Source organism: Haliotis rubra, unplaced genomic scaffold (genome assembly GCF_003918875.1).
Source record: "Haliotis rubra isolate DU_JTF1 unplaced genomic scaffold, ASM391887v1 Scf194, whole genome shotgun sequence".
Taxonomy (NCBI): domain Eukaryota; kingdom Metazoa; phylum Mollusca; class Gastropoda; order Lepetellida; family Haliotidae; genus Haliotis; species Haliotis rubra.
In genome coordinates, this window is record NW_025765936.1 from 1,182,394 (window position 1) to 1,200,330 (window position 17,937).

Below are 17,937 nucleotides of genomic sequence, written 5' to 3' on the forward strand. Positions count from 1 at the left end.
CACAGACAATTACGAATGCTACGGGTAGACTTGGTGTCTCGTGATTCTAATCTACGGACAATTGCCGAATGGATCCGATGCCATTTGGCACACTCGTCCCATTCCGTAATCTACAAATTAACGTGTGGCGTGGTATGAGCCGATATGCCTCAAACTGAAAAGGGTTGTTGACGTCAGGCGTCAGACGTAGATTTCACGGTGCATGCATGAATGACGCGCTTTTATATAAATCGGTGATTTTGTGACAGAAAAGTCATGTAGGGAACACTGTAAGGATAATGTGGACCGCACTAAGGAACGAGGGAGACAAGAGCATGTGTAGTGACGGCACGGGGGTGAGTTAGCCTTTGAATCATTACTTTACAAAATTTCTGTTGCGTGTGAAAGAGGCTTGAGTGCAAATTCCAGGCCAATTTCCATTAGCCCCAAATTTCTACATTAACCCATTTCATAATGTACTTTCCACGTTCTTGGTTTCCCATATTTGTGTGCAAAAAGAATGTTATACTAGAATGTGTTCAACTAATGTTGTTAAAATGCCAAAAGGAAAAACAACAAATGGTACTCACGTACGTATTACACCGGACATGTACCTACTATATTGGATTAGGTCCCTAACCCTAAACCCTCAACCCTCAGCCCTAACCCTAACCCTAACCCCTTGAAATAATCCTAATAAATAGAATGCATTGACCGAACAACCGGACATGTACCTACTATATTGCATTAGGTCCCCAACCCCCAACCCCAAACCCTAAGCCCTAAGCCTAGCCCTAACCTTCGCCCTAGCCCTAGCCCTAACCCTAACCCTCACCCCTTGAATTAATCCTAATAAATAGAATGCATTGACCGAACCGGCACAAACACGACTGATGTGTCTAGTGTAATGCATTATTACCGCTTCGAAAAATATGTAATGGTGCAAATTCATGAATGACAAAAATATATATGTAAATTTAAAAAATTACAAAATACACAAAACATAACACCTCAGCAGCCCGTAATACAAATAAATATGAGCGTATTAGTGAAAAAAGAAAAATGTTCCAAACTGGTGCTTGCAAAATATTGTGCATCCGCCGGTATACAACTACTGGAAACTCTCAACATCGTTGGGCTTATGCAATGACATAGCTAGTAGAGATGAAACATCAGTGAGCGGAGCTTATACGCACTCGCTGAGCCAGACAACCATGTTACCATGCAGGCGTCATAGGGCATTGTTTCGAGAACGAGTTTTCGAACAAAATCACATTACATTACGTAAAAGGGTATTATGACGTATTTGTAAAGTTTGTGGTGCTGTATTCTGAAGGTAGGCCGATGATTGTTATGTGTTTGATTTTGTATAATGTGTGTTCAATCGTAAAAGGGTTAAATTTCAGCAGTAATCAGCTACAAATGTCCATTCTTCCTTTGTTAAACGATCAAACGTTTCCTTCCCGACCGCATGATGTTATTTGACACGCTCTATGTCCCATCTGGCTGAGATGACGGCCGGGCTACTTAGTGTATATCCGTGACGTCACCAGCAGTGTGACGTCACTGTCACTGTACAAATTGCGCCACGCCACTGGGTGAACCTTGGCTCAGTCTGAGGTCACAGAGTGCAGGGACATGTAAACAAACAGTTTGTTGTTGTCTGTTTCACAATTCGCGACATTCTCAGAACAGAATTAACACAGAATAATGTTAAAACTGGAGACGTTTACATACAATCACTCACCGTTTATGTTTACACTCACTTCACAATTTTCTTACCTGATCACGCGAGGTTCTAAACACGACAAATGACAAAATGTCTGAAAATACATTCAACAAGTTTTATTTATATTCAGAAAGGAAAAAAGAAATCACCTGAATCGTGACACACGACAACGTGAACGCCACAAACCTCGTCAGTATCAATAATGTCATGTGCGATGGTCTCTGTCCACACCAACACTGACTTCAGTGTCCACCACGTGACACCAGGAGATCCACCACTCGCTGACGTCCAAAGTTTCTCGCCCTGTCGGCCGCTGTCCGCCCGCCGTTGTTCCTGGCGTTGATGTCCACCACGTTCAGGGACAGGATCAGCTTCACGATCTCCAGGTCTCCACCAATACAGGCCCAGTGAATGACGTTGTTACCGACACGGTCCACCAGTGACACATCAGCCCCTCTACCCACCAGGAACTCCACCACATCTCTGTGTCCTCTATATGCTGCCATCATCACCGGTGTCTTGCTGTAGTCTCCTCTAGTGTTGATGTCCACGTGACCCGCTGACAGGATCCGCTTCACTCTCTCCAGGTCACCGTCCCTGCTGGCGGAGTAGAGGCGGCGGTCTACTGGTGATGGAGTCGCTGCAACACAAAGTAAACTGTGAACATTAGACATCTTTGTCACACATCTACAATGTTTTCATCATGTTAATACGTGACTTGGACATTGCTACATTATTTAAACAATTCCATCATGGCTGACAACAATACAACATGGCGGGAATGTCAACATGTGGTTTCTGGAATTATGGATGGTGTGTTTAGTACAGAACTTTCTGTTAGAACCAGAAGTTGTAACAATATCTTGTGTACGACTGGAGAGTGTTAATGTTTGTTGAACTTTGATAATGTCAGTACAACTGTTATTTGGCATATATTAGGGTCATAAGATATAACGCTGGTTTATGTCACAGTGTTTTGTTTGTTGTTTAACGCCACACTCAGCAGTATTCCAGCTGTCTGATGGCGACCTCAGCATAAATATCTGGTTCATGGAATCCTCTGATTGACAACATGATTGTCGATTGATACCATTGGCGAGACTCATCTCAGAATCTCCACGGGTATATACATCAGCGTGTTAAATGCAAGGAGAATTAAAGACTTATAGCTTCCTGCCTGCTGGGTTCCCTCACCTACCATGTAGATCAGAATCTTGTGTCGTCACTGGTGCTGGTGGAACCGTCTTCCTCTGGCTCGGATCAGTCGAGGCTGAAACAGGGAGTATATTATTCAGAAAACTATACATACATTATAGCTACTGGCCTCAGTTTTCGCCTTTCCACATACGTTGTGCCTTTCAATATTATGTATGATTAAATTCTAAATACATTTCTTATGGAAGAAGTATTAAATATATGGTTTAATTTGATTCAGATAACTCTTCATCGAGGCCACGTGTCTATGCAGGAAAAGAGTAACCCTTCCTAAATTTAGTTTTTACAGTTTGAAATCCTATGATTGACAACATGAACGTCGATCGATACCATAGGTGAGACCCATCCCTCAAGTCAGAATCTCAACGGGTATAACATCAGTCTGTTAAATGCAGGAAGAATTAAGGACTGAGCTTCCTCCCACCTACCCGGTAGATCAGAGTCTGGTGTCGCCATTGGCACTGGTGGAACCGTGCTGCTCGGGTCAGTCGAGGCTGAAACAGGGAATATGTTGATCAGAAAACTATACATACATTGAACATAGAGATTTTTCTGGGTTACATATTCTTTTCATTCTTGAGTACGTTTCAGGGCTTGTTCTGGCCCAATCATCAGGTCATTATAACTACTGGCCTCAGTTTTCGCCTTTCCACATATGTTTTGCCTTTCAATATTATGTATGGATAAATTCCAAATACATCTGTTATAGCAGATGTATTACATATATACGGTTTGAATTGATTGAGATACCTGTTCAGCAAGACCGCGTGTCTCCGCAGAAAAAAAGGAACACATTTACTAAATATATTTTTACAGTTTGAATCTGAAAATGTAATAAGCTGTGCACTGACTGAGTGTTAACAGCTGAGATGCTCCTCTTGGTTTTCACCATAAGCCACTGCACTAGTGTGAAGGGCAGCATGGTAACTTTATTCGGTGTTTGTGCAACACAGTTGTAATTTGTGTCAGGCAAACTCTGTGAAACACTCACAAAATGTCAGCATACCGAGCGACGGCGGTAGTGTAATTCTCGCACTACTATCTGAGGTGGAAAGTGTAGCTGACACAGCCGTACTTGTTGTTGGAAGCAATGTGCTTTGATAAACAACAAGGGTAGAAACACAGTGGCTGTGTGTGGTGGTAAAGATCGAAATGTCGGCAGACCGAGTGATTGACATTCCGTCTTGTTTCAGTGTTAGAAATAACAAGAATATGCCCTTCCATAATCTACGGTAAATGGCCATAAGTGAGTCATCATTAGTGAAAGAATAACGCAAGAATAATTTTCATAAGTTTAGTTTCGGTCGAATTGCTTTCATACTTATCTACCAATTGGGAAATCATCTCAGCTACATGCACATAATTTCCATTAAATTTTCCGATGATTATTACGAAAACTGCAACTATTTACACGACATATATTAGACATACCAATCAGGTTTAACATGGCTATTTATGGGATAGATTAAAATTAAGTTGTACTTATGGTGTTTAATCAGGTGTCATTCGATAACTAATCAACGGAAAGATGAAAGAAAATTATGTTCACGAAGCTAAGATGATTTCCGAGATGTTTGCAAAATGTCAAAATAAAATGACTTCTACTCAATTTATGAAAATTATATTTGCAACAGTTAATTAACATGTAAGTCTATGGAAATTTCACTAATGATGACTCACTTATGGCCAGCTACTGTACATTCCATGGCATATTATGAAAGTGTTGTCAAAATACATGTGTTCCACATTATGGTTTCAGTGTTAAAAGAGCAAAGCTACAGGCTTTCAATGTAATCACCATTATGGTGCTGTAGAGGGGTGTACAGAGTGGTGCAAAAAGTATCTGGACACTTGACGTAATTTCCATAGACTTACATGTTAATTTAGTGCAGCATAAATAATTTTCCTGAATTTTATTTTTGTAAGATCCAAGTCAAATTTTGCACATTTGTGAATTTTAAATTTGCCTGTCAAATTTTACGAAGATCAATCCTAAACTCACTTCCTGAAAATGATTTATGCTACACTGAAATAACATGTAAGTCTATGGAAATTACGTCACGTGTCCGAATCAATGCAATGCAGATATTTATTGACGCAGAACAAAAGATATGCACATGACACACATCCGTTACTTGACTGAACAGATTTTTAATAATCTCAGAAAATCTTCCGTGACAGTTGTAAATGTTATCAGTTCAAAGGATGAAACTTACAAGCACATAATTTGATCAAATATAACAAGCCTATAAGGTGAAACGGGGCGTTATTTACACAGACGTTCCTTCATCCCCCGCCCGGTGACAGGCTAAACAAACGTCTGGGTGTAAACATTGTGTAAAGCAAGCACTTGGTTCCTAGAACATTAATACTGCTTTACAGCAGTTATACAATATACATTTACACTAGTTCATCAATTTCCTAAACCAGTTTAAAAGCAGAAACTGAGAACTTACCCACCAATCACGTCCTAAAACGAGCGACACATCTCACTGCTAGTTATGAAATGCCTTGACTGGCGATACCACGACCGCAAAGCTGCCAGCTATGACGTCACTATGACGTGTCAAGTTAGGAGCATGTCAACGTTTGGCGCTCGACTGCTTACTGACCAACAACTCTGTATGGAAATATGTCTATCCGACTCATGTTTGCCCTCCGGTTTTATCAGATGAAAGCAACATATTACAACATATACTACTTAAAACCACTCACTATATATGTTATCAATATATATATGGTTACATCGAAGATGAATTTCTCCACTAACTTGGGGAAACAACTGCACAATTTATGCAGATGAATCGCACCATATCATGCATCAAATTGCTGAAAAGCATGTGCAAATATCGTGCATGTGTACAGCTGCGTTTTGGTGTAAAGTTTTGTTAAGAATTCGCCAATTTTCACCGAGTTTCATCATTTATTGAACTCATGACAATAATATTTTCAACGTTACGAATTCGTTTTACAATACATCAGTTCAGGTGTAAACAGCACCTTCAAACAGTATGGAATATTTTGCAAAATCTAGTTCAGAACAGTTGACTGAAATAAGTGACTACATTTACACTAGTGAGTCTAAACTTTTGATGGGTAGTATATGTTCCTAATCAATCATTCTTTGTGCTACCTATGGTATGGCATGGACAACAATTGCATCTGGTAGGATTTACATATCACAACATATGCGATAGACATATTGGGTACTTCCCTAAGTCACCGATTGTTGGTGTCACAAAACTCCTAATATTTGTTCACAAAAATATAATGTGTTGGACAGGTCTGACATGAAGGCTCTGGCCAGGCAACACCAGGCCGAGTCTTGACGAGTGGGTTTAGGCAATTTTACTGGAAACAAGTCGGAATCGGTGTAATACTGTGGTCGTGGAAATGGTGCTGTGGCATGACGAAACCAGTTTGAGTCTCATCAGGTGTCCACTTCCTAACTGAAGTTCAATAAGTTCAACCAGAAGAGGTTCAGAAATATTTCAGCAGAGTTGAAATACAAACTACAAATGCAGTACAATTATAACGGCATCGTAAATTGTAAGGAAATTAGTAACAGACATAATGGCAGCGATATTGATATTCAGCTTGCAGCAACAGTGGTCAAGCTAGACCGAGGTTAGACATCCAGGGGGTAAACGTAATGATCTTCACACACCAGCTGATCTTGATGTAATGTAAGATGAGATCTGCAGCGCTTGCCCCACATATATAGCCTCATTGCTGGAGTTGTACATGGGTATATAATAAGATGAGATCTGCAGCGCTTGCCCCACATATATAGCCTCATTGCTGGAGTTGTTCATGGGTATATAATTAGATGATATGCAGCGCTTGCCCCACATATATAGCCTCATTGCTGGAGCTGTACATGGATGTAATAAGATGAGATATGTAGCGCTTGCCCCATATATATAGCCTCATTACTGGAGTTGTACATGGTTATATAATAAGATGAGATATTCAGCGCTTGCCCCACATATATAGCCTCATTACTGGAGTTGTACATGGGGTGAAGGGGCGACCATGGGAAGTGTGACGATTACATTGTAATGGTGGTCCAACCTGACGAAATAAGTTCGAGTCCTGGGTGGTTGGTCAATGGCGGGGTGACTCTAAGTATAAATGTTCGAGTTGCCTAAAAGGATGGTTCCGACTACCTCTATTGCAAAGGGGCGGGGTCGTGGGATGTACAGTATACCCTGGTTATAATGCCACCGTTTGTCCCGGAGAGAATATTGCATTATAACTGCAGGGACTGCAGGTGACTTGTTTTTGTAGGTGGCAGGAAGTGTATTGTCACATGTTTTATCCTATCTGGGATTGCATGACTACATAAAGCATTAATGAGTTTGGTCAATTAATTTGTGTCATGTCAATTAACCAATTAAGGTATTTCTACTACATGTGGTGGCGTGTGGCCCAGTGCAAAGAGGCAGGTTATAAAGTCCAGGGAAAAATGACCTGTTTGTTCCCCACAATCTAGTTTGGCATTATGTGGTCCAGGGTATTATAGTGAGGCAGTTCAAAATTGTTCTGGCAAACAACAGAACATTATATCCGGTGGGATAAGTCATTAACCTTCTAGCGCCTCAGAGGCAGCATTATAATCCGGGGCATAATAATCAGGATTGTATTATATAGAATGCCCTCCGTGTTGTGGAATTCAGGGCATTACAAATGCCCTTATTACTATGCAGCCAGTGAAATTGGCATTTTCACCAGGGAAAAATGTCTGTTTGTTCCATAAATATCCACTTTTTTATTAGAACCAGGGTATTACATAGACAGGAAATCCGTTCTGGCAAAAACATGGCATTATATCCAGGGGGCATTATAACCGGGGGCATTATAACCAGGGTATTATATAGGAAGGAAATCCCTTCTGGCAAAACATGACATTATATCCAGGGTGGCATTATAACCAGGGGGCATTATAACCAGGGGCATTATAACCAGGGTGCACTGTATTTTAACTGTCGGGCTAAACTGATAACAATGACGCATAGATGTTTATGATCGTAACTTATATGCTTTGTGTTTCCAATATTGTTCGTCAGTTATTCATTGATATTCCTCTTGCAAGAGTGTTTACTGATTTAGTTCTGAACGTACAGATTTGCTACTTACGAATCTAAACCGAATATGATCTTGATAACTGGAAACACAAAGTTGATACGTGCCACGTTGGGACAACGAGCAAAAACGTGACAAATGTCCCACATGGTAGCCAGGGGCACAAGAAGTCACAAATGTCCCGCATGGGAACCAGGGGCACAAGACGTCACAAATGTGCCACACGGGAACCACTGTCCGTGTACCCTGTGACAGTCATGTGTTACTTAGCCTCTCAAACAAGCATCATACATATTGTGATATAATATTGCAGACACGTAAAATCTAGTTTTTAGCATGATTGTTTGATAGTTGATTTGGGGTATCATATAACAAGGTACAGTCTGGGCCCTCCACAGTTTCTGGCGATGATGAACGTTGTCGATAACAGTTCTATGTAAGGTCAGCAAGATCCTGTTCCTTCAGGAGAGAATTGCCTGTCTGTCGACTGTCCCGCAGTGTCTGCCGACTGTCCACCACTGTCTGTTGACTGCCTCCCACTGTCTGTCCTCTGTCTGTCAAATGTCTCCCATTTTCTGTCGACTGCTACCACTGTCTGTCAACTGTCTCCTTTTGTCTGTCAACTGTCTCCTATTGTCTGTCGACTGTCTCCTGTTGTCTGTCGTCTGCGCGTGTGCCCTAAGCCATCTGTCGTTGATTTCACTGTCCAGAAGCAATTCCTGAGGTATATTGAGTACTCAAGTACCGGTCTTCACAGGGTTAAGGTACATTGGTCTGCCTGTGCTAGTTTGTATTCTGTCTGATGTCTGCACGGTCTGTATGTAACGTTTTATCAGGTTACATACAGCAACACGCGCAGCAACTGAAATTTCTCTCTCTGTCCCGGATACAAAATAAGTACAAAAGACAAACGGAAACCTCTAAATCACATGTCGAAATGTGTTGCACGCCCTATGTTGGCATTACCTGCTAACTCAACGGTTGTCCCCATTTTGACACGCCCAATAAACTCTATGCAGGACATGCATATGGCAGTTTAACACTGTCATATTCGGAAATGAAACGTTTCCAAAATAAAACACTGAAAGTTTACCTCCGACAAAAGCAGAAGACACACACTTAGTACGGATACAGTATGACTGTAAACATTCAATTCAAACAAATAATAACGTTATTCTCATATCTTCCGGTTGGAATTTCAAGATAAGCGACTAATCTTTGCTGAAAGACTCACCTGCTGTAGTTCCAGGATACGTCGTGTTCGAAGTCGTGTTAACATCACTTTCTTTTATCTCTTTCTTAGTCCAACAAAAATTCTTATTCAGTGCCATCAAGTCCTCCGTAAGACCAGTGATATGTTGCTTTGTTTCCAAAAGATCATCATTGGTCTGATTCAATTCTGATTTCAGCATCCTTACATCACCCAAGTCAGCTACAGTCAGACTGAACTGCCGTTGCAATGCGCGGATGTCTTTGGTCAACCTGCCACGCAGTCTTCTTAGACTCTTTCTATAAGTGTTTCTTTCCCCTTTCAGCATGTCTCAACTCTTGCGTTACTGCTATAAGTTGAGTCTTCGTGTTTTGCAAATTGGCTTTGAGGTTGTGAACTTCATCGAGGACATGTGCGCTTATAATATTGCCAATATAGTCTTCGTTAAGGATTTCAGTAATTGCCTGTTTGACGAGAGGCGTTATCAAGGGAGGAAGGAATCTTTCAGTCAGTTCTTCTTTCAGTGACGACTTCAACACCATAAACTTGTTGATCAGTTTAGCGTCAGTCGTAACAGCTGCAAGCTTCCAAGCATTAATCTCCCCTTCGACAAGACTAACTCGTGTTGCCAAATCTGCCAAACTGGCATCAACAAATACACCTCTGATACCGCTCAACAGCAGACTGTAGAATACAAGTGTTGATAGCTCCATTGTTCAAGTCAACTGTGTAGCGCGCAGCTAGGAAGACGACAGCCTCGCCGCCGGGTAAACGGCGTTAATATTGCCCGACTCAAGTGTTTGGCAGAATACCAGCTGGGGAAACACATGCTCAACCAGTAGTGAGCGTACACGTGGCATCATAACAACCTGAGAATATTGAGATGGATATCCAGTGCCAAGTACTCTGTAGGTAAAACACTTTTCTGTGAATTATCACTATTAAAGTAACATCAAATATAGTGTAACACATTATAGTAATAGTTGGGATTACACTTTCTCAGTGAAGTTCAGATTCTAATACTTTTGTGGGGTTGAGTCCCACAGAATGTATTCATAGCTTTTGGCCGTATCAGAGGGGTACGCAAAGTCCGTGGTCTAGACTACCAGTTGTCCGACTTCCATTTTTGTGGAAGCTGTTGTGGCTGAGTAGATTATACGTTTGGCTTTGTGTGCTGGCGATTAGGTGCCTGGTTCTGAGAGTGCCGGATGAAACTCAACCCAACAAAATGGTGGATGTTCCTGTAGTTGAACCCCAAAAAAAAACACCTCTTACTTTAATTGTCTAATACATAACAGGGTCCTTTATGTATTACTGTCCAGGATATATGTTGTGCATTACATTACAGGGCGGTAGAGTAGCCCATTGGTTGAATCTTCTCCTCGTCACGCTAAAGAATCCAAGTTCGATTCCCCACATGGTTACAATGTTTACAATCCACTTTTGGCTTCCCCTGTCGTGATATTGCTTCTATATTGCTAAAAGCGGCGTAAAACCATGCTCATTCACTCACTCACTCACACTCACAGTACAGGATATATATGCCACGTGCTACTCTACAGGATTTATTGTATCATCTTAGGCTAGAGTACACATGTTTTGTCCACCTCCATATCCTCATGTAGTTATCCGCCATGTCGGTTCTTATGATGCCAGGTGTACACACACTACTGGTGTAGCATGTGTTTCTCCGAGCTGGCAATATTAAAGCCGCATAACCGGCGTCGAGGCAGTCGTCTTCCTAGCTGCGTGTTGCACAGTACACAGCACTTTATACGATGGAGGTATCAACAATTATATTCCTCACTCTTGTGTTGTGTGGTATCAAAGATGTACATGGTGATGGAGGTTTGGCAGCCTTGGCTTCACAGGTGAGACTGGTGGAAGGAGAGATGAATGTATGGAAGCGCACAGCTGTTGATGCTGAGACTGAACTGATTGGCAAATTTAAGTTGTTGGAATCATCACTGAAAGAAGAACTGACTACAACGTTCCTCCCTCCCTTGATAAAGTTTCTCGTCAGACAAGCAATTACTGACATCCTGACAGAAGATTATATAGGGAATATCATCAATGCACGTGTCCTCGATGAAGTTCGAAGTCTGCAAGTAAGTGTACAAAACACAAAGACAAAACTTAAAGCACTAACAAAAGAGTTGAGACATGTTGAACGGGAAAGAGATACTTACAGAGAAAGTCTTGGAAAACAACGTGGCGAGTTGACCGAAGACATCCGTGCATTACAGCTGCAGCTGAATCAGACGCTAGCTGACCTGCGTGATGCAAGGATGCTTAAATCTGAACTAAATCAGATCAACGATGATCTATTTGATGCAAAGCAAAAAATCAATCGTCTTTCAGGGGACTTAATTGCGCTGAATACAAGTTGTGTGATGATGAGAAACGAGGTTGAATCGTGCATGGATGGTCTACAGGAAATCCAGCTAAAGTTACCCAGAGACATTCAGAGTTTAACCACTCAACTAAATCAGACCAATGATGATCTGTTTAATACGAAGCAAGTAATCACTGGTCTTACGGAGGACTTGATGACTCTGAATGTAATCTGTGGGATGAGGAAGGAGATTAAAGAGAGTGATGGAAATGAAAGTTCGCTGACAACATCGTCATTGTCGCAGGTGTCGACCACGACTTCGGCCACGACGTATCCTGGAACTACAGCAGGTGAGACTTTCAGCACAGATTTGTCGCTTAATTAACGTGCTATGTTGAAATTCCAACCGGAAGATATGAGGATAACATCATTATTTCGTTTGAATGTAGCCAGTGTTTTTTACAGTCACACTGTATATGTACTAATTATGTGGGGGCGGTGGGGTAGCCTAGTGGTTAAAGCGTTGGCTCGTCACGCCGAAGAACCGGGTTCGATTCCTCACATGGGCACAATGTGTTAAGCCCATTTCTGGTGTACCCAGCCGTGATATTGCTGGAATATTGCTAAAAGCGGCGTAAAACTAAACTCAGTCAGTCAGTGAGACTAATTATGTGTCTTCTGCTTTTGAAACAATATGTCCGAGGAAAACTTTCTGTGTTTTTAGTGGAAACCTTTCATGTCCGAATGTGTCAGGGTCAACCTACCCTTATTTCAAACGCTTATTTACTAATAAAATTTGCGAACACGCAGGTTATGTCATTACAGGGCATGACAACATAGGGTTTATTGGGCATGGCATCATAAGTTTTTATTGGGCATGTGAACATTTTGTTTATTGGACATACATGTATATTGTATTGGGTATATGGGTTACTTGGTATCGTAGATCGTATTGGGCATTTGAACATAAGGTTAACAGGACATGACATACCAATGACATTACAATACACTTCGACATATGATTTAAATGTTTCCATGTGTATTTTGTTTTTTATTTTGTATCTGGGACACAGAGAAATTTCAGTTGTCGTTTTTGTATGTAACCTGATACAACGTTACAGACATACAGGGTACACACCAGACAGACTACGAACTGACACAGGCAGACCTAGTGTACATAAGCCGGTACTTGTGTACTTTGCATCTCAGGAATCGCTTCTAGACAGTGACATTCCCAACGACTGATACCTTGGGGCACAATGTCAACTGACAGACAGTGGGAGACAGTCGACAGACAGGCGATTCTCGGCTAAAGGAACAAGAACTTACAGTGCTGGTCACTATCTTAGACATTTGTCCCTCCATCTGCCCCACCACCCAGGACTCGAACGGGTTTCTTCAGGCTGGACCACCATTACAATGTAATCGTCACACTTCCTATAATCGCCCCTTCACCCCATGTACAACTCCAGTAATGAGGCTGTATAATTATATGGGGCATTTGTACTGCCTTTGAATTTGGTATTTCAACTCTTCTGTGTTCACAATGACATTTTTTCTGTAGTTTAGATTTCTGGGTGAACTTACTACTTCAGTTAGGAAGTGGACACCTGATTAGACTCGAACTGGTTTCGTCAGATCACAGCACCACTTCTACGACCACAGTATTACCCTTATCCCAAGTATATGGTCTTGCTTTCAGTAGAATCGCCTAGACCCATTCGTCAATACTCGACCTGGTGTTGTCAGGCCAGAGCCTTCATTTCATTTCAGACCTGTCTTGTACAGCCCGAGTCAACTAAACACTGCACCTTTTATGTTTGCGTCATTATGACCTGACAAAGTAAAACAATCTCTTTATGTCAGAAACCTGAACGTCACGGTGAATGAAACCTTACACTAGATAATAAACCCTTTCTTTGCTTGTCTATGAATACCAACATTTGTGGAAATCGCCCTTTCATGATTAACATCACACCAAGCATGGAAGAGGTTACTCCGGGGAGTTAGGCAGTGCAAGACTGCAAATTGTGTATTTCGTTTTTAATTTACTTCACTATTACCAAACTGCCTGATTGCAGAGGTATAAATGTCGGAAATATTCTGAAACATATCACCAGGTTATAATTACTATTTGGTGATGTCATGGTAAACGCTGCAGCTAGCATACTATGCTTTACTAGCCAGCATGTTTTACTTTCATTACCCAATATTCATGGCATGAAATTAACAGGGAACTGACTAAGACCATGGTATTCTGAACAGGTGGACGACTTATGGATACTGTATCTGAACATCTATCTCGGTGTCGGTTTAACATCTTAACTGACTGAGTTGAGGAATTCTTGTACACACTTATAACAACAGGCTCAGAATGCACAGTTTGTGTTTCAAAGTAACATTTAATGTTTTACGCTCACTGGAAGTACGTATATGGTTTTGTTTGACAGAATGATCGCAGCTTACATACATCTAAGCCTCTGAGGTCTTAGGATATCCACAGATAACATGCATTAAAAGGGAAAATTTATATTTTGGTTAACAAATATTAGGAGTTGTATAATGCAAACAATCGGTGAATTAGGGAAGTACCTGATATGCTTGTACAATTGTTGTCCAAGCCATGGAATAGGTAATTCAAAATCTGTTGTAATATGTTGCTTTCATCTGACAAAACCGAAGGCCAAACATGGGTCGGGTAGAAATATTTCTATTGAGATGTGTCGCTCGTGTTAGGACGTACGTTATTGGTGGGTAAGTTCAAAGTTTCTGCTTTTAAACTGATTTAGGAAATTGATGAAATAGTGTAAATGTATTTTGTACGACTGTTGTAAAGCAGTATGAAAGTTACAGGAACCAAGTGCTTGCTTCACACAATGTTTACACCCAGACGTTTGTTTAGCCTATCACCGGTAAAGGTCTGGGTAAACATAGCAACGCAGCGTTTCACCTGATAGACTTACAATAATAATAATAATTATAGCATGCTTGTAATGCGCTTTTTTCCATGTACAACATGCTCAAAGCGCTAGACATAGATGTACATACAAACAGACTATAGGAGAGAATAAAAGATTAGAGAGACACATGGAAACAATGCAATGAATTATCGTTTACACTCATAAGCAAATCTGAAAAAGTGAGTCTTTAGTAAAGATTTATAATTAGAAAGTTCTGTACAGTCACGTAGATATTGAGGTAGTTGATTCCAGGCTGTAGAGGCTGCATACGAAAAGGACCTTTCACCATACGTAGAAGTCCTCACAGTGGGGATAACGAGGAAACGTTTATCCTGTGAACGGAGAGAGCGACATGGGCGGTGCTGTGTGAGGGACTGGGCCAGATACGAAGGGGCAGATCCAGACAGACAGTGGAAAGTGGGGTACAGAAGTTTGAATTGAATCCTATAGTGAAGGGGCAGCCAGTGTAAAGAATGTAGGAGTTTCAGAGCGTCATCAGATTTACGTGACTGGGTCACTATACGTGCAGCAGCGTTTTTCACACGCTGAAGTTTCCTTATCTGTGTCTTAGTGGCACCAGCGAGAAGAGAGGTACAGTAATCAATCCTGGTCATAACTAGAGACAGGACAAGAGTGGTGGCAGATTCAGTGGTGAGACATGGTCGGATATGTCCAATAGTACGCAAATGATCAAGGCAGCTCTGGACTAGATGGGAAACGTGATCATCCAGTGACACATCTGAGTCGATAATCACACCAAGGTCTTTGACCTTGTCAGCGATTTGGATGTTTGTATTATCAAACCTTAAACATGTAAGACCACACTGTGATCTCTTTTTCTGTGGCCCTAGGACAATGCATTCCGTCTTGTCACTATTCAGTTTTAGTTTGTTTTAATGCATCCACGCCTTGATATCTTCACAACAAGCGCTCAATTCACTCAAAGCCCTGTGCGCCGAAGTGGCCATGACTCCATGGATCTGTAGACTTGAGAGTCATCAGCATAGTGATGTCTGTCCGCTTCATGTCCTTCCACGACACTTCCAAGCTCCTATATATACACGGTGAAAAGAACCGGTCCTAAGACGGATCCTTGTGGAACCCCACACGTAAGATATGATGGGTCAGATGACAACTTGTCAATGATTACACACTGACTTCTATCGGACAGGTATGATTTAAACCACGCGAAAGCTGTTCCATTGATCAGAAATTCCAAACTCAGACGTTCCAGGAGTTTGCAGTGATCGATGGTGTCAAATGCACTGCTTAGGTCAAGAAGTGCCAAGACTCCGAGATTCTTGTTATCGATTCCAAGCTGAATGTCACTGATCACTTTCAGCAATGCAGTCTCGGTGCTATGATGGCTACTGTAGACGGACTGTAGATGATCATGAAGGTCATATTTATCAAGATGTTCAGAAAGTCGTGTGCAAACAGCATGCTCAACTAACTTGGAAAGGTAACTCAGATTAGATACTGGCCGGTAGTTGCCAAGGAGATCAAAGTCTAAGTTTGGCCTTTTCAGGAGTGGCTTCACTAGAGCTGACTTAAAGGAAGACGGCACTATTCCATATTCAAGACTAATGTTGATGTTTTTTGTAAGAGTCGGAATTAAAAGAACAATGTTATCAAGGATGATGGATGTTGGCACAGGGTCCAAGTCACAGGAAGTAGGATTGGACTTCCGGATAATTTTCAACACTTCATCACAGGTGAATTCATTGAAAGTAACCAGTTTCTCCGAGCAATCATCAGTTAGTTCAGTAGAGGGCGTATCCGTGCTGGCCTCAAGAATTCGCCAGAAGAATCTGCAGACATCATGCCAGCATGTATCTTGGCAATCTTCTCAGTAAAGAATTGCCGGAACCGGTTAGGCAACACCTCGGGAGAGTCTGTTTTCGACAGTGGTGAAGTGAACTCCTTACCAAGAAGGCGGGACATGTGTCAGACATTGAATCCTGGATTTGAGAGTTCAGTGACATCTGTTTGGCCTGCCTTATCAAAGACGTCACTTTATTTCTCGCAACACAGTAAATTTGCCTGTGGATTTCAAGATGGAAGCGTCTCCAGGCTCTCTCAGCACGGCGCCTGGCTTTCTTCGCAGCAATAACTGTAACATTGTCTGACTTTTTATTTCCATAGACTTGTAACATGTTATTTCAGTGCAGCATAAATAATTTTCATGAAGTGAGTTTAGGATGGATCTTTGTAAAATTTGACAGGCTAATTTGAAATCATCTCTGCTCTGCGCACATAATTTCTGTTAAATTCCCGACCACTATTTAACTAACGACATCACATTTACCAACTTTCGTATGGTTCCACAATGCACAATCCCATAGGCCGCCATGTTAAAGGAGTTCACGGCACTGTACATTAACTTGTTCCCATTCGAGTGAGTGAGTGAGTTAAAATTTATAGTCACATCGGCAATATTTCAGCCATATTGTGACTTAAAAAGTTATGAATTAACAATAAACACAATGTTATTATTAAACACATGTCGACGAAGGACAGTAAAACAACTACATTATCACATTGATAAATTTAAGACTAGTAATTAAATCTAAAATATGTTACTTTTAAATGACAATACAATATAAAAACCGGCTATAGACTGCCAACAACTGAAGGTAGATCGGCATACTAGGGACCATGGGGACTTACAGTACATTTGCTTCTTGCATGGACCCTAGCTGGATTTACACCATCCCTTCAGCCGTTAGCAATTTAGCAAATCTAGCCATACATTAAAAGAACCGGTATTCTACGATTAAAAAAGTGGAACGTTTTAATTTACTTCGACTGTTTGGGGACTTACATACCCTCTCAGGAGGACAATAATTTTACAGTACTTTAACCCCCCTCGAGGATACAGCCATTAACAATCTTAGTTACTAATTCAAACTTCCAATCTTAAAATATTTATGTATTTACAAATCATTTAACAAATATAATTCTTTTAAAAATGCAATAATTAAATGAGAACTGATACTATTAAAAAGATCCTTCATAGTTCGTAATTTAAAATATTTATCCCTTGTGATGGAATATTCAACACAGTCAAGCAGGACATGCTTGACCGTGATTCTTTCATCACAAGGGATACAAAATGGAGGATCCTCACCTTTTAATAGGTATTCATGTGTATATCTTGTGTGGCCAATACGACATCGTCGTATGATGACCTCTTCAAATCTGGACTGACAACCCAAGTAAGTGTAACCGATATAGGATTTATTGCATGTAATTTATTGATACCTACTTGAGTGTCCTACTTCTTCTGCATCAGATCACGGATGTAAGTTCTAATGCAAGCTTTGTAATCGGAGTAAGGAATAAGAAGTTGTGTCACAGATTTGTTGAGTGCTGCCTTAGCAGCAAAATCGGCCATTGAATTCCCAGAAATGCCAACGTGGTT

The 17,937-nt window shown here is 41.1% G+C and overlaps 2 protein-coding genes across 4 annotated transcripts in view; both read right to left on the minus strand.

Annotated features, from left to right (window-relative positions):
* The window catches only part of LOC124274771 (histone-lysine N-methyltransferase EHMT1-like), an 84,181-nt gene that overhangs the window by 26,999 nt on the left and 39,245 nt on the right, over positions 1 to 17,937 (minus strand). The gene's annotated exons all lie outside the window — the stretch shown is intronic.
* LOC124274772 (ankyrin repeat domain-containing protein 29-like) lies at positions 1,896 to 9,689 on the minus strand. Of its 3 annotated transcripts, none has more exons than XM_046710143.1 (4): positions 9,243 to 9,689; positions 3,352 to 3,417; positions 2,907 to 2,978; positions 1,896 to 2,348 (listed from the first exon to the last, which is right to left on the minus strand). In XM_046710143.1, the coding sequence occupies exons 1-4, from the start codon at positions 9,544 to 9,546 to the stop codon at positions 1,951 to 1,953; spliced, it is 840 nt and encodes a 279-aa protein (XP_046566099.1). In that variant the 5' UTR covers positions 9,547 to 9,689; the 3' UTR covers positions 1,896 to 1,950. The 3 variants fall into 3 exon arrangements, with proteins under 3 accessions (XP_046566099.1, XP_046566101.1, XP_046566100.1); XM_046710145.1 differs by lacking the exon at positions 9,243 to 9,689 and adding an exon at positions 5,384 to 5,832 and having other exon boundaries at positions 1,898 to 2,348; XM_046710144.1 differs by lacking the exon at positions 9,243 to 9,689 and adding an exon at positions 5,380 to 5,832 and having other exon boundaries at positions 1,898 to 2,348.

Excerpts from the sequence above, each read along its gene's own strand:
- LOC124274772 (XM_046710143.1), bottom strand. The coding sequence starts at position 9,546 with ATGCTGAAAGGGGAAAGAAACACTTATAGAAAGAGTCTAAGAAGACTG. Across the intron at positions 3,418-9,242 it reads GTATCCTGGAACTACAGCAG|CCTCGACTGACCCGAGCAGC; the intron begins GTGAGTCTTTCA and ends TCCCTGTTTCAG. Across the intron at positions 2,979-3,351 it reads ACCAGACTCTGATCTACCGG|CCTCGACTGATCCGAGCCAG; the intron begins GTAGGTGGGAGG and ends TCCCTGTTTCAG.